This window comes from Lithobates pipiens, unplaced genomic scaffold (assembly GCF_037356315.1).
Source record: "Lithobates pipiens isolate NorthernLeopardFrog02 unplaced genomic scaffold, aLitPip1_a1.2 Scaffold_18, whole genome shotgun sequence".
Classification (NCBI taxonomy): domain Eukaryota; kingdom Metazoa; phylum Chordata; class Amphibia; order Anura; family Ranidae; genus Lithobates; species Lithobates pipiens.
In genome coordinates, this window is record NW_027507758.1 from 87,655,246 (window position 1) to 87,672,560 (window position 17,315).

General features: G+C 42.9%; 1 protein-coding gene across 2 annotated transcripts in view; it reads left to right on the forward strand.

The window, feature by feature from the left end:
* The window catches only part of SLX4IP (SLX4 interacting protein), a 302,193-nt gene that overhangs the window by 225,386 nt on the left and 59,492 nt on the right, over window positions 1-17,315 (forward strand). For both annotated transcript variants that reach the window (XM_077485897.1, XM_077485898.1), the window contains exon 7: window positions 14,871-14,968. In XM_077485897.1, coding sequence (XP_077342023.1) covers window positions 14,871-14,968 — 98 coding nt within the window. The remainder of the gene's footprint in view (window positions 1-14,870; window positions 14,969-17,315) is intronic.

Consider the following 17,315-nt stretch of genomic DNA (forward strand, 5'->3'; position numbering starts at 1 on the left):
AAAGCCGCGCCTCCGGCTCCGCCTTCGCCTGTGATAGGCGGAACACTGAATTTCCCAGCAGCCTGTGTTCCGCCTATCACGGACATCGTATCATCCTCGTACTACGGACGAGGATGATACGATGTCCGTGATAGGCGGAACACAGGCTGCTGGGAAATTCAGTGTTCCGCCTATCACAGGCGAAGGCGGAGGCTTTTGAATTTTACAATGGCCGCCGAGGCGCCGACGAAGAGGGCACGGGACGGAGGCAAGGCAAGGCACGGCACGGGACGGGACGGAGGCAAGGCAAGGCACGACACGGGACGGAGGCAAGGCACGGCGGCACGGCAGCAAGGCACGGCACGGGACGGAGGCAAGGAGGCAAGGCACGGGACGGAGGCTCGGGACAAAGGCTCGGGACACAGGTAGGCTGGACACACACACACACACACACACACACACACACACACACACACACACACACACACACACACACACACACACACGGATGGATGGATGGAGACACACACACACAGGGATGGATGGATGGAGACACACACACACAGGGATGGATGGATGGATGGAGACACACACACACACAGGGATGGATGGATGGATGGACACACACACACACAGGGATGGATGGACGGACACACAGGGATGGACGGACACACAGGGATGGACGGACACACACACAGGGATGGACAGGCATGTCTCACCCTCGGCTTATACACGAGTCAATAAGTTTGCCAGTTTTTTTGGGGGTAAATTGGGGGCCTCGGCTTATATTCGGGTCGGCCTATACTCGAGTATATACGGTAATTTAATCTTTTGTGGAACTGCTGTTTCATTTATTATATTGTCTTTTTTTCCCTTGTACTTGGTATTGGTTAAGCATGAAGTGGTGTGAACCATTCTTGACAGGCTACAGATCATTGTGGCAGAATGTGCACATATCTAGTAAAAAATGCCATAAAAAAGAAGATATGCGGCTCACTGAGACAGAAGTATGAACTTTAAATATTTCAAATTGAGTTTCACTTGAGATAGATTTCACCCTTCAGGATATATCAGCTGGTCAGAGGCAGCTAACACATTTTATAGCAAGTTACTGAACCTGTGAAACATGAATCTACATTGTTCTCATTATTGGTCAGATGTAACTTAATACCAGCCTTTAGGTGGTATTATCAAAAGGATTTTTTTCTCAGGCTACAGCTTGGAATTTATAATCACGTGATGCGACAATGATAATTATGTTGTGTTTTTTTTTTTGTTTTTTTTAGTAAAAGGATTGTAGAGTTCTTGACAGTTCCTGTTTGTCTTCATATACAAAGCGCGTATAAATCATTTACCTGGGTAATCGGTTTCATTAGACTGGGTAGCATAAGCCGGAGACTCGATTATATAGAAAAATATAAAGTGAACTGCTTATGATCTCAATAGCACTAGCTATATTTTCTTTAGGACCTAACTGACATGTGCTTGATCCCAATTTGCAATAACTTGTTGATCAGAAGTAATGCCTATTTTGATCAAAGTGATGCAATTTTGCGCCAATCAGTCCGAAAGCTGAACACCTGGTAACTGCTAATTGTACAGATGAAATACACATAAGTGAGCTTTTACCTGAAAAAGGATTTTAATTTCTGTGCATCCTGTCATCTGACATTTACACATCATTGCCACAGAGCATAATCCTTACTGGCGGATCAGAAGACCAGATTCCTCCATGCTGCAGTTCAATAACCCTTACAGGTTCTTACCCACTGCCAGCCTGCAATTGGACAGTGAAAGGAGAAGCAGCACACTCATGAGTTCACCTCTCTGCTCTATTCACCTATCAGACTGCTTCTTGCACTGCATTGCATTACATGCAGAACTGCATAAAGTTGTGTCATTCATATCTGCTTGGAATTCATCTTTAATAGTATTGCTTATTATCACTGTGCATGTTTAGTACATTTTTGACTTTGTGTATTAAGAAATTGTATAGGAAACTCAGGAAAAACAATAAAAGTCACCCTATCATCACAGGACAGTTGCAAAATAATTTGTAAAATTATTGTAAATTTGCTTTAAAAAAAAAAAAAAAAAGCATGTATACTTACCTTTTCGGAGGACCATGTTCTAAAACTTCACTACTTTGCTGCTGCCCAGCTGCTACCAGCATTGGACATTTTGGGTACCTACTCTAACTGTTGCAGGCTGCTGTTCCTCTTGCCAGTTCAAACATCACTACAGGAATTTCTTCTTTAACAGCATGGGCTTTGCTTACAAGCAATTTTGTGGTAGCATGGTCATTTTACATACATGGTTGCAATAAATACTGTATATGCTCACTGTGTTTTTGCCAAAAGATGTTTCTTTACCGTACATTACGGGACACAGAGCAACCATATTAATGACTATATGGGTTATACGCCACCTACTGGTGTATGGACATGGGTAGATAGTCAAACAGGAAGTCCACCCATATATAACCCCTCCTACACAGGAAGGACCTCCGTTTTTTTCGCCAGTGTTTGTAAGGTGGAATGGTCACTAATGTGATACATGTGCTCTTGGAGCATACTTTAAGGTCTGAACGGTTCTATTTAGGATCGTGGACTTCATTCACATCCATTTGAAAAAGCTTTCAGACAAAATGGATGGTACCCGAGCCTCATTGGAAGGAGAGAAGATTCCTTGAGGTTTTGCCTGTAATGCAGCCTTTTGGAGCTGAACCCTACGTAACAGAACCCTGTGCAGTGTTCGTTCTGACCAAAGGGCTTTCCTGCACGGTGTTATACAGGTCCAGGGGAGTGGACCTCACATTAAGGGGGACCCAGTACCTGAAAGTCTTTTATGACAAAGCTTGCCGTGATGGGTGAAGCTTTGACTCCTGTTATGTTCAGAGTCCTGCAGCAGGAATAGTAAGTTTGCACTTTTGCAGTTTCTCTTTTTTTTTTTTTTTTTTTTTTTTTAAAGGAGAGAAATCTGTCTGTTCTCCAAGTGGCAAATGGAGGCAGTGTGCTGTTTAATGATGCAGGCTCGCTCAGTATGGCATATTTTTATATAGGCAGGAAGGGGAAGGGCGCCCATGTTACCATGAGGTTCACAGCTTCAGCAATGCCTCTTGAGACATAACACCAGCCCATGGGAGTACTTACCATGGGAGAACTGTGTGGCAGATAAGTCATGACTATATACTGCTACTTACTGCTTAATCCAGGGGGGCTGTACAACTAAGTCAATAGATCCCAATCCGCTGGGAATCCTTCTCTCTGCAAGAGGTAGTTTGCAAGGCCCATAGTCATCAGGAAACACACAGCTTCATGTGTCGGGTTGGTTGTTTCCAGCCTCATTGAAGATTTCTGTAATGCTAATGGGGCATTGTTGCCTCTGGTAGCTGGGGCATCCTACCTTTCAGGGGGTGTATCAGACCACACCCCACTTCAGATTACCTTACAACTAGGCTCCCAGAGTTCAAAGAGGGTTTGGCGTCTGTCTCCTAGATGGGTGAGGGAACCCACTGTGGAGGAGATGCTGAAAACACACATGGATACATTTTGGCAGATTAAAGAAGGATCAGCAATGGTACAAACTGAATGGGAGGCCTTCAAGGCCACCACTAGGGGGGGTGTACATATCAGCCATAAAAGCCCAGAGAACGGAGCAGAATAGTGTAGAAAAACAACTTCAGGATAAAGAACAAGAATGCGCTAAGGCACATGCGGATTCACCTTCTCCTGACACATTGGCTCAATTGCAGTTCACAAGAAGGAATGTATCCCTCCATTATCAGGATGTGACTACTTGACAGCTGCAAAGGGTGATAAAAATGGCAAACTCTTGGCTCTCCCGACGGCAGGGGACACATCCTCAACAGTAGTTCCCTAGTGGTTTTCTGGATGCTGCGTTCAGGAGTTAGTCTCCGCAATACGGTCATTCCCTAGTGGTAAGACTCCTGGACCCAATAGTCTACCAGTTGAGTGGTACCACCAATACTCAGAGACCCTGGCACCCAGTTTGCTGCAATTATACATAGATTATATGCAATTATACATAGATTGTTTTCAAAAGGGAAGCTTCCCCCTCTCCTTTCTACGAGGCTCATATTGTATTATTGGCTAAGCCGGATAAAGACCCACTGCACAGTGTTCATCTTATAGGCCCATCTCATTATTAAATATGGACTTCAAAATACTGACCAAACTATTAGCTACTAGACTTATGTTGGTCCTACAGCATGTTATTTCACCTGGCCAGACGGGTTTTATGCCCAAAAAGGCCACGGATATTAATCTTCACCCACACTCAGTTAGGTCCGGATACTTGTAGCGGTGGGATACTGGTCTTTATCGATCTAGAAAAGGTCTTTGATTCTGTAGACTAGAATTACATGAGGGTGGTACTAGAGATATTCGGGTTCGATCCTCAGTTCCAGAAGTGGATCGACATTCTATATCATTGCCCCACAGAAGCCATAAAGCTAAACAATATGTTATCTGAATTTTTTACAGTGTATAAGGGCACTCACCAAGGATACCCTTTATCTCCGGGTCTTTTCTCTATTATGATTGAACCCTTGGCTGCAGCCTTGCGAGCCCTTGAGGAGGTGCAGGGGATAACGGTGGGTAGCTTGACCGAAAAAACATCACTATATGCGGACAATATGGTTCTTTTCTTGCGAGACTCCAAGAATTCCCTGTCGGCAGCTTTAGACATTTTTAATTAGTTTGCTCATTTTTCAGGTCTGAAAGTCAACTGGGGGAAAGCCTCAGATTTTCTCACTTAAGACGCCATCCCCCAGATGTGAGATTCCCGTAAATTGTCCCTTGCTGTGGGTAGAGGTGATCAGATATCTGGGGTTACATATCTCAAACTCTGTATTAGACTTTATTGCTTTGACTGTCGATCCAGTTTTGACTAAACTAAAATCCAGACTGCAGAACCTGCGGAATCTGCCTCTGACTCTCATAGGTAAGGTGAATTTAGTAAAAATTAAATTTTTACCTCCGTTTTTATATGTATTTCGGAATTCTCCTATCAAGATATATATTCAAAAGAATAGATCAACTTCTAACGACTTTCCTGTGGCAGGGGTGACACCCCCATATTAAACTCCGGGTGTTACAACTGCGTGGAAACAAGGGGGTCTGGCGGTCCCAGACTTTCACTGGTATTTCTTAGCTGGTCAGCTAGTATTCATACACAGTTGGTTTACTCTACCTGAGGATAACACTGCCAATACACTAGAGATGTCTGTTGTTGGTTCGTATGAGGTGCTGTCGCACCTCTCGTGTCGGGGTGTCAGGGCTCCATATAGGCTCAAAATATCCTTGCGTGCAACCAGTAGGGAATGGGTAGCAGTAACCAAGATGGGTAGCACGTCTGAGATTTCTCCTCACACACCACTTTGGAAGAATCCTAAATGAATGCACTTCTGTGAGTACCCTGATCCAATCATCTGGACTAAATTTGGTATTAAGACGCTGAAAGACATAGTGGGTGGTGGGAAACTTCTGCAGTTTGACACCCTGACAATACTCACTTGTTCCGTTATCTTCAGCTCAGATATGCATACAATGCCCAATTTGGAGATATTGGTATTACCCTGAAAATTTGTGATTTGGAGTCTCTGCTAAGAGAAGACACATTGGACAAGGCCCTGTCTAAATATATAAACAAATGTTCAGTGAGGGAGGAGATCTCCTTGCAAAGTGTGGGGCGAGGTGTTCCCCTAGATTGACGGGGATGACTGGGATGATATATGGGACATTCTTTTTATTAGATTGGTCTCTGCTAGGGAGCAACTCATCCAATTTAAATTCCTACATCGTATCTATTTTACTCCAGCTAGATTGGCTAAGATGTTCCCTACCCAATCACTTAGTTGCTGGTGGTGCAGTTCCCTCACTGCAGATTGGTGGCGGATTGAGTGGCACATAATGGAATACACCTGCTGTAGTATTCAACATTTACAGTATGTAACTATTTGACATATTGAAATGTATTATTGATTGTCATTAGGGAAAGGTGGCCTTATTATCATTATTCTGATTCTGTCACTGAGTGAGGGTCTGGAAGGAGGAAGAGAGAGTCAATGCTGAAGAAATGTAAATAGTTATTTTGATGTGTGGCCCATTGGGTCTTGTGTTTACTTGTTATGTTAAAAAGCAGTAAACAAAACTTTTTAAAAAGATTTCTGTAATTACAGGGAACATTGTCTGTTTTCTTTTTTTGTGGCCAGCGTTCAGGCTCTGTTCTCGGGGTGCTGCAGAGCAAGATTGGTGATTGATGGTTTGGAATCTAGAAAGGTGGAGTTCTTTCTTTTAGGTGTTGGAAGATAATAACCACTGATGCTGGTTTCTCCCTTTGGTTTGAGGGTGGCCTCCACAGGGGAGTATACTGCCCACAAATATCTTGGAGCTTTTGGCTAGTACGCCTTGCTCTGGATTATGGTACAAACCAGTCATGTCCGGAAAAGCCTCTGCAGGGGCATATATATCAACCACCAGGGCAGCACCAGGAGACATGTGGCTCAGGAACCACATTCTGTCTGGGACAGCACAAATGCTGTCTCTATCGTCGGTGCATATTCCAAGTATAGAATAGTGGCAGGGGGAATTCTGCAGGTGAATTTACTAGATTCCAAGTTCTACAACAAATTGTGACAGGTTGTGTCCAGGACGAGGGTCCCACTGGCAATAGGGGTAGATGCACTGGTAATGCCTTAGGGACCCATTCTCCCTTATTTGATGCTTCCCCTCCGTTTTGACTTCTGCCACATCTTTTGGGAAGAATCCAGAAGGGGGTAACACTGATAATAATGTTAGCCGAATTAGCCCCGGAGGACTTGGTACACTGACCTAGCGAGTCTTGCGGTGGTTGCTCCTGGGACACACCCAGTCCAGCAGGACCTAATGGTCTTGAGTCCTGTATCTCAACGCTGTTTAGCCCCTGGAAGCCAGCTTTGGGGAACTTCAATTACAGGACTTGGAAATCTTTTTTTTTTGCCTGGGGGGAAGCCAGGAAGTGGCACCCACAGAAATATGTGAGTGGAAGATTTTCTTTTTCTTTCTCCAATCGGTACGGGAAAGGAGATTGGCCTTAAGTACCATTAAACGCTAGCCGACCAGCCGCCGCAGTTATACTGCAGCAGGTTGGCAGGGCTGCGCAAATCACCGTAGGTGTATGTCGGCTCTTTAAGACACTATTGCAGCAGGCGCAATGTCCGCTGGGCACCCATGATCGCTCGTGACAGAACGAGAACGGGGATGTGTGTGTAAACACACACATCCAGTTCTGTCAGAGGAGAGGAGGCAGATCATGTGTTCCTACTGTAGGAACAACGATACGTCTCATATAGTCACTCCCATCCCCCCACAGTTATAACACACAGTGAGGGAACGCATTTAACCCCTTGATCGCCCCCTAGTGTTAACCCCTTACCTGCCAGTGACATTTATACAGTAATCAGTGGCTATTTTTAGCTCTGATTGCTGTATAAATGTCAATGGTCCCAAAAAAGTGTCAAAAGTGTCCGATCTGTCTGCCACAATGTCACAGTCCCAATAAAAATCGCAGATCGCTGCCATTATTAGTAAAAAAAAAATAAAGAATAATAAAAATACCATAAATCTATCCCCTATTTTGTGTTTTTTTTTTTCAAAATTGTCTTTTTTTTGTTTATAGCGCAAAAAATAAAAACCATAGCGGTGATCAAATACCACCAAAAGAAAGCTCTATTTGTTGGAAAAAAAGGATGTCAATTTTGTTTGGGTACAGCGTCGCACGACCACGCAATTGTTAGTTGAAGCGACCCAGTGCCATATTGCAAAAATGGCCTAGTCCCTAAGAGCAGTGGTCATCAACCCTATCCTCAGGGCCCACTAACAGGCCGGGTTTTATGTATTACCTTGGGGAGATGTAGACTAGAATACTGCAATCACTGAGCAGCAAACAATATCACCTGTGATGTATTTCAGTTATCTTCCAAACCTAGCCTGTTAGTGGGCCCTGAGGACAGTGTGGATGACCACTGCCTAAGGGGGAAATTCTTCTGGTCCTTAAGTGGGTAAATGTCTCCACAACTTTATCCCTGACCTGTCTGGTGTGTTCCTTGGCCTTCATGATGCTGTTTGTTCACTAAGGTTCTCTAACAAAAATATTGCACGACTGCGCAATTGTCAGTTAAAGCAACGCAGTGCCGTATCGCAAAAAATGGCCTGGTCAGGAAGGGGGCAAATCCTTCAGGGACTGAGGTGGTTAAGGATCCGGTTTTTTCCCTATACATTTTTTTCCAGAGGTGTTGTTTCTCATTCCTTGATTCATACTTCATACAGCATGTAACGTAGACAGTCCCGCCTGTCAGGCCATTCTTGCGTCCTTGGGACTTGAATCTGAGCTTGACTGTCCTTGCAGAGGCCACTTTTTGAACCAACCGTGGGATTCTGTCGGTCCTTTATCTCTTAAAGGGGCTTCTTTGGTGGCTTTCACTTCACTAAGTGGAGTATTGGAGTTGCCAGCTCTTTTGTGCAAGGAGCTGTTCTTGGTTTCACATCATGATAAGGTGACGTTGTGTCCTCATCCATTTTTTGCCTAGAATGGTGTCTAGGTTTCACTTGAATCAAAACAATGTCTTGCCTTCTTTCTGATTCTCAGTTGGCAGGAGTTAGATCACTGCATATTCTGGAGTTAGTTCTGGCGGTCTGAACTTGATTTGTCGGTGCATGTCAGAAATCCTGGTTTGTTCTGCCAGTAGAACCCAAGATGGGCAGGAGGCATCCAAGTTAATTATTTTCATTGGATTTGCCAGGTAATTATTCGAGCCTATGGCTTGAAAGAGCAAGGTCCCTCACCCCTTTTTTTTTGTAAAAACACTGGCTACCAGGTGTGGGGGCATCTTGGGCCATCCGCCATCAGGTGTCAGTGGTTCAGGATTTAAGGCTAATACATGGTCTTTTGTTCATACATTCACAAAACTTTACCAGATAGATATCAAAGCCACGGAGGATACGGCTTTGCCCACAGTACGCTTTGGGTGGCAGAAGGAGTCCTTCTCAGGTGGCAGTTTCTGTGATTGTTTCTCCCTCTCCCCAAGGGCACTGCTTTAGAACATCCCATATAGTCATTATTATGGTTGCGCTGTGTCCCGTGATGTACGATAAAGAAAATAGGATTTCTCCATCATACTTATCTATAAAATCCTTTTCTTGGAGTACATCACAGACAGAGGTCCCTCCCATATTTTTGGGGATATTCTTTGCTTTGCTACAAAACTGAGGTCCTTTCTGTGTAGGAGGGGTTGTATAAGAGTGGGCTTCTTGTTTGACTATGTGGCAGTGTCCATCTACCAGTAGGTGGCATATAACCCATATAGTCATTATTATGGTTGCTCTGTGTCCCGTGATGTACTCCAAGAAATATATTTTACAGGTAAGTATGACTGAAAAATATTTTTTTTTCTGTTTAGCTAGTCCAGTGATTCACGCACACCTGTGCCACACAGTCAGCAAGAGGCCTCTGCTACTCTTTATGGTTCGGTTTTACTTCTTTTTGGGTCACCACCCTGCTAATTGGACATGGGTGTCACGGGTGGGGATTAGGAGGAAGCATTGTCTTGTAGCCAGGCTAAAGGAGGAGAGGTGATGTAGGAAAATCAGTTGTTGAGCTAGAAAAGAAGTGTATGACATGCCTGGCTGTACAGCGTGACAAAGCTAAGTACCGCATTTATCGACGTATAACACGCATAGGCATATAACACGCACAGGCGTATAACACTCGCCTTAATTTTAGGAGGGAAGTTTCAGGAAAAAAACTTAAATTTAAAATAAAGAACTTTGAAGCAAATAAGGGTCACAGCCCATCAATGCAGCCTTATCGGTGCCCATCAATGCATCCTCGCCATTGCCCATCAGTGCAGCCTGATCAGTGCCCATTAATACAGCCTCACCATTGCCCATCAGTGAAGCCTGATCTGTGCCCATCTGCAGCCTCTCCATTGCCCATCATTGCGGTCTACTCAGCGCCCATCTGCAGCTTCAACATTGCCCATCTGCAGCCTCAACAGTGCAGCCTGATTAGTGCCCATCTGCAGCCTCTAAATTGCCCATTATTGCAGCCTGATTAGTGCTCATTTGCAGCCTCTCTATTTCTGAATATTGACGCTTGCTCAGTGCCCATTTGCAGCCTCTCCATTGCAGCCTGATCAGTGCCCATCTGCAGCCTCTCCATTGCCCATCAGTGTAGCCTGCTCAGTGCCCATATGCAGCCTCGCCTTTGCCCATCATTGCAGCCTCACCAGTGCAGGATTACACACAGCCGCAATCTGTGTACCCGGCACTCGCAGTCACTCACAGTCCCGCCTCCTGGTCTGGCTCCTATGATACAGAACAGTGGTCCAATGCCGACGAGGAGGCGTACTGTGTGTGACTGAGCGCCAGGTATATAGGAGATCGTGGCTCTGTGTAATCCGACGGCGCTCGCCCCCTCCTTCCCCTCTGAGGCAGCAAGAAATCAGTGTATAACACACACATGATTTGTCCCCGTGCATGTTTTGCGCTGATAAATATGGTAATTCACGACATGGCTAACAGAGTTGGAAGTCCTTTGACATCCAAAATAGTATACATAATATATATGTATTTTAACAATGTGCCTAGAGCAGGGGTCTCCAAACATGATAAACAAAGGGCTAGTTTACTGTTCTTCAGACTTTGGGGCAAGACTGTGGCCATTGGGGGTACAAATTGTCCTGGCATCAGTGGGAGAAAACAATGCATCTTTGGTATTAGGGAGATCAATAGTGCCCCGTCATTGATATCAGTGGAAGGAATAGTGCCCCATTGTTGTTGTCAGTGGGAGAAATAATGCCTCATTATTGGTGTCAGTGGGTAGAATAGACCCCTATTATTGGTGGTGTCAGTGTGAGGAATAGTGCTCAATCGTTGTTGTTAGTGAGAGAAATAGTTGTTGTCACCACCAAAAATGATGCCCCATTGTTGGTGACAGTGGAAGGAATAGTGTCTTGTATTAGTGGGATTAAAAGTACCCCAAGGGCTAGGTTAAAGGCAAGCAAAGGGCCACATCTGTCCCCCGGGATGCAATTTGGAGACCACTGGCTTAAAATATTGATTTAATCGGTGGATCTAATGCCTGTCTACTGAATAATGTATTTTCTACAGTAATGGGTATACCTACGAAAGATTAATAAAGAAGTCATGAGGCAATATGAGATTTATCTTCAAATGGAGAATTTTCCAAGGATTCAGTCCACTCAGCAGAATGCGTTTTATGGCTTTTAATCATCCAAAAGTTAAAGTAACAAAATTTTATGTTGACGTCGGAGTTGTTTAGCATAAACACTAACATAAATGTCCTTCAATATAACAAATTTATATCAGCGCAAATAATAACCTTAATAACTAAATAGTGATATATGTGGTAGGTGATATACCAAAAAAAAAAAAAAAAAACCCCACCTGGCTGCTGCACACACAGAAAATGCGTTCACTTCACATATGAAATATACACAACAAAACAGTGTTGTGCTTCCTAAATAACTCCCAATAAATCATTAAATAAGAATAGGTGATTAACTTGCAATATAGCAAGATACCGAGTGCACAATCAAATATTCATTTTTCCTGACTGGGAATAGTAAAAAATACACAATAATGAAATATAGGTGTTCCCTCAGTGGGAATAGTGAACATTAAACAGTAAAAAAATAAATAGAATAAAAAATAAGAAATTGAATGCACAAAAATAATCCTCAGAGTCTTCTGCACAAAAAACGCTTAACACACAGCCAGTGCATAAGCGTTGGAAATGCAAGTGCTCTCCTCCACCTCAATATCCTAGCCGCTCACCTCACGTTCTGACCCTTGTTTCACCAAAAGGTCGGAAAAAGCAGGTTCCCTCTCTGGGATACAAACGGATCAGCTGGTCATGGAACTCCTATTACTTCCGTGCTGCCTCCGGCTGATTGGATGGATACCAGCCAGTACAAATTCCCTCAATGGGGTCTGTTGCACATGGGAATAGAAAAGGCAAAATCTAGTGCTCTCTATATATCAAAACAGTTTATTTCTTATTAACACAATAAAACCTTACTCACAAACGCAGCACTTAAGCAGTGCGGGCTTGGGATGCATAGAAACAACAAGATGCTAGCGGGATGACGCTGCTACTTCAACTCCTTACCCCTATACGTTACATCGAATGAGCTGCTACACCACCGTGACTTCAGTAAGAGCTGGAGACTGAACGTCTCACCGCGAAAAGACTAATACTCTCTAATCAGGTGTGCTACATCATCACCTCCCGATCCTGCCCACCTTGTTCTACCTGGTCTTGGCCATGGCATTGGTGGGGTGCTGTGCGTTTTTTGTGCAGAAGACTCTGAGGATTATTTTTGTGCATTCAGACTCTTATTTTTATTCTATTTATTTTTTGAGTGTGTGGACTTTATCTTTACTGTTTATTATTCACTATCCCCACTGAGGGAACACCTATATTTCATTATTGTGTATTTTACACTATTCCCAGTCAGGGAATATGAATATTTGATTGTGCACTCTGTATCTTGCTATATTGCAAGTTAATCACATATTCTTATTTAATGATTTATTGGGAGTTATTTAGGAAGCGCAACACTGCATTGTTATGTATAAAGCCCCTTTCATAGGGGACAGATCAGTGATGATCCGCCCCGTGAACATCCGCTTGCTCAGCGGGGATCGATCCCTTTATCCCCGTTGAGCCGGAAGATGACAGGGCGGTCCCTGCACACTGTGAAGGGACCCCCCTGTCAGATCTCCGCTTTACTCTATGGGGGATCGGATGAACAAGGACCGTCTGTCTGTGTTCATCCGATCGACTCTGCAGACGGATAGAAAAATAGGATTTTCCTCCGTCTGCAGAATCGGACTATAGCGGAGACAGATGATATCGGGTGTCAGCGTATGTTCATCCGCTGACACCCGCTGACACCCGCTATCCCATAGGGATGCATGTATGTCCGTATTTCATCCGAAAACGGATGGATGAAATACGGACATACGGTCCGCATGTGTGAAAGGGGTCTAAATGTCCTTCAGCCTTCCAGATATTTTGTTGCACAGCTCTGTCTATTCCTCCCTGGGATTTAGCTGCCACAATTTCAGCCTTTATTAACCAGACTGGACCTTATGTCTGCACAGATACAGAATGCTACTTAGCTAACTCACACTGGTCTGTTTGAATGGGAACTACCTCTGTCCCTTCACAGTCTCCAACTGTCAGATGTCAGTCTGGATCAATGACCTGTCTGTGGAAGCAGACAGGCCTGGACATGTGCTCCAAAAACTGCTGAATGGTCATCTCGTAGCTATGTGTACCTTGACTTTAAAAATTAAAACAAAATGTGAGGTAGCTTTCACTCACAGGTGTTGTTAGCCTTTGCCTTTCAGCAAAACTGGGCCAAAATTTGGCAGCGGTAAGCATGTATCAATTTTCCTGCTATATTGTGACTTTAGGCATTACAAGAAAGTTCTACGTTTCTTAATCTGACAATTATGTTGACAATCATGCTGTCAGTGGAGATTTTTTTCACCCTTAAAAAAAAAAAGCGATAAACTCATCTCCTGTCAACAGGCAGATGTTTAAGAGTAATGTTAATCAGTGCGCCTCATGTCATGGAATACTTTGCAACTTTATGAAGGCCGTAAAGACCTCCTTCATCGTGGATATCTGTCAAGATGTGTATCTGTTATTATAGAACGATCTCACTCAAAATGTGTTTTTTTGTGTTTGGCAGATACTAATGAGATAACCTGACTGTTTCTTATATAGTATCTCTCTATGTAAAATCTCTCAAGAGTGCTTGAATCCTTGGTTCTCCCCATCTGCTATGGCCAGTAAGAGGAGTTCCCAAATTATCGAGAATGCAACAGGAAGTCGTCAGGCACACAATGGTGGGTGGTAAAACCCTTGAACAGAGATAGGACTAATGGCAGGGCCACCTCACTTCTGGAGTATCCAAGACATTAAAAATAAGCCAGTGGCTGACTCGGCCCATCAGGATCCACCTATAAATAAAATATTAATATTAAATAGACTTGTCCCTTAACACCAACATTAGATATTCTATCATTCAGATAAAAATATGCACAACAATTTCATCTGTTTTCCACATTTGTTTATGTACCCCTGACTGGGTTACAATGGACCAGTAACAATTGATGGGTTTGTATTTTAGACCTTCTGTCCTAAAGTCCCACAGATTACTATTTGTGTTTTTTCATTGTGTACAAACCACATTATGGTGTACTTAGAAAACATAATTGTATGGGGTGATATGGCATACTTCTAGCCTGATTATGAGAACATTTTTTAGAAATGTCCTTTTTTTTAAATTTTTTGGCAGAGCTGTTTAGTCCTAACACATGCCACTATTACTGAAGCTGGAAAGACTCCCTGTGTGCAAATTGACTAACCACCTAAAGTCTTAAAACATTAGCTCTTTTAAGATCATTAGTAGTAAGTGTGAGACGATTTGTATCTGCCCATCATTGGATGGCATGCTATTATTGGTGTAGGTAAATAAGTCAATAAATAAAATAAAATACATTTTCTCTCTCTCTCTCTCTGTATATATATATATATATATATATATATATATATATATATATATATATATATATACATTTTAGTTTTTTTTAATTATAACCTTTTGGAATTTGCATTGATATGTTAGATGGCAAATTTAAATCCAAATAATGCTGAGAGGAGTTACACCTTAATTTTGCATACACTATCTTTTCAAGATGATATGTAACACAGACTTGAGCTGTATGCATTGACTGGACCATACAGAAATGAACTCATGAATAATATCTTTTTTAATCTGTGTCTTTGTACAGAGCTTTATGTGTTTCCAGACAGATTAGTGGTTTGTGCAAGTCAGCTTGAACCTTGTCCCAGTACAATAGATGCTGAGGCTTTAAAACCTTCCAACAAGGTGAGTGAATATTATGTGTTCCGTTTCTGTAGAAGCATATCTGTATTAATTTAAAGGAAATGTAAACCCTAATAATGAACTTTTCTTATTTGCTTTCTTTTGGTCTGTTATCTATACCACTTAAAGCGTTTTGTTATGTCTGTTCAATAAGTATAAAAAAGCAATTCAGAAATTTCAGGAAAAGAAATTCAGAACTATTGTGAGCCTTTTGCACACTGCCTGTGTCATCTCAAGGAGTCCAGTTAGCCCATCTAGTTGTTTATCTTGGGACTATAGAAAGATTAGCCATTAGACATGGGAGAATAGGTGGGTTGAAGTTGTTTAGGGCTGAGACCAATAAGCCTGTGAAAATGCTGTGTGTTATCAGCGCACAACAGGACTTAGAAACTGAGTGCATAGTTACATAGTAGGTGAGGTTGAAAAAAGACACAAGCCCATAAAGACCAACCTATGTGTATGATTTTATGTCAGTATTACATTGTGTATCCCTGTATGTTGTGGTCGTTCAGGTGCTTATGTAATAGTTTCTTGAAACTACCGATGCTCCCCACTGATACCACCACCTGTGGAAGAGAATTCCGCATCCTTGTCACTCTTACCGTAAAGAACCCTTTACGTTGTTTAAGGTTAAACCTCTTTTCTTCTCATTTTAATGAGTGGCCGCGTGTCTTATTAAACTCCCTTCCACTGAAAAGTTTTATCCCTATTGTGGGGTCCAGAGAGAATAAGTTCAGTGCCTGTAACCTTTCTTCATAAGTAATATTCTCCAGTCCCTTTATTAGTTTTGTTACCCTTCTCTGTACTTGCTCCATTTCCAGCACATCCTTCTGGAGGACTGGTGCCCAGAACTGGAATTTATCTCTTGATTTAATCCCCTTTTAAATGCATGCCAATATTCTGTTTGCTTTGTTAGTAGCAGCTTGGCATTGCATTCCATTGCTGAGCCTATCATCTACTAGGACCCCCAGGTCCTTTTCCATCCTTGATTCCTGCAGTGGTTCTATGCCCAGTAGATTGCATTCATATTTTTGCCACCCAAATGCATTATTTAAAATTTTTCCACATTAAACCTAATTTGCCATGTAGTTGCCCACCCCATTAATTTGCTCAAATCTAATTGAAAGTTTTCCACATCCTGCAGAGAAGTTATTGCCCTGCTTCGGTTAGTATTGTCCGCAAATACAGGGATTGAGCTGTTCATCCCATCCTCCAGGTCATCTATGAATACATTAAATAGAATTGGTCCCAGGACAGAACCCTGGAGGACCCCACTTTCCACCCCTGACCATTTCGGTACTCCCCATTTATCACTACCCTCTGAACTCACCCTTGTAGCCAGTTTTCAATCCATGTACTCACCTTATGTTCCATGCCAACTGACCCTACTTTGTATAGTTAACGTTTATGGAGAACTGTGTCAAATGCTTTTGCAAAATCCAGATACACCACGTCTACAGGCCTTCCTTTATCTAGATGGCAGCTCACCTCCTCAAAGGTGGTTAATAGATTAGTTTGGCAAGAACGATTCTTCATGAATCCATGCCGATTACTGCTAATGATACAGTTTTCATTACTAAAACCTTGTATATAGTCCCTTATCATCCCCTCCAAGAGCTTGCATACTATTGATTGTTTTTGCCCTTTTATAAATATTGGTACTACATTGGCTTTTCTCCAGCTGGTACCATTACAGTCAGTAGACTGTCAGTAAAAATTAGGGACAGTGCTCTGGCAATTACTTGACTGAGTTCCCTAAGGACTGCAAGCCACCTGGTCCCAGTGACTTATTAATGTTAAGTTTTTCAAGTCTATTTATAATTCTGTGCTCTGTTAGCCTTGAGGGTGCTTCTTCCTGTGATGTGTCATGAGGTTAAACACTGCAGTTTTGGTTACTGAAGCCCCCCCCCCCCACCCCCGATTTCCTTGTGAATAATGAGAAGCAGAAAAAATTCAATACCTTCGCCATCCCCACCATCCTTTGTAACCAGATTCCCTTCCTCATTCTTTATGGGGCCAATATGGTCTGCCCTCCCACTTTTACTGTTTATATACTTAACCACTTCAGCCACGGAAGATTTTACCCCCGTCATGACCAGAGCACTTTTTACAAATTGGCACTGCATTGCTTTAACTGACATTTGTACGGTCATGCAATGCTGTACCCAAACTAAATTGGTGTCATTTTTTTTTCTCCCCCATCTCCCCCTCTCCCTCAGGTTAGGGGGGCCTATAGCATACTCCTAGTATTATTTTGCCCTTAGTTTCATCTCTTTGGAGCTCTACCCATAATGGTTCCAACTTCTCCCTAGCTCCCCTAGTGATGTCATCTCTCGCATTCACTTGTACA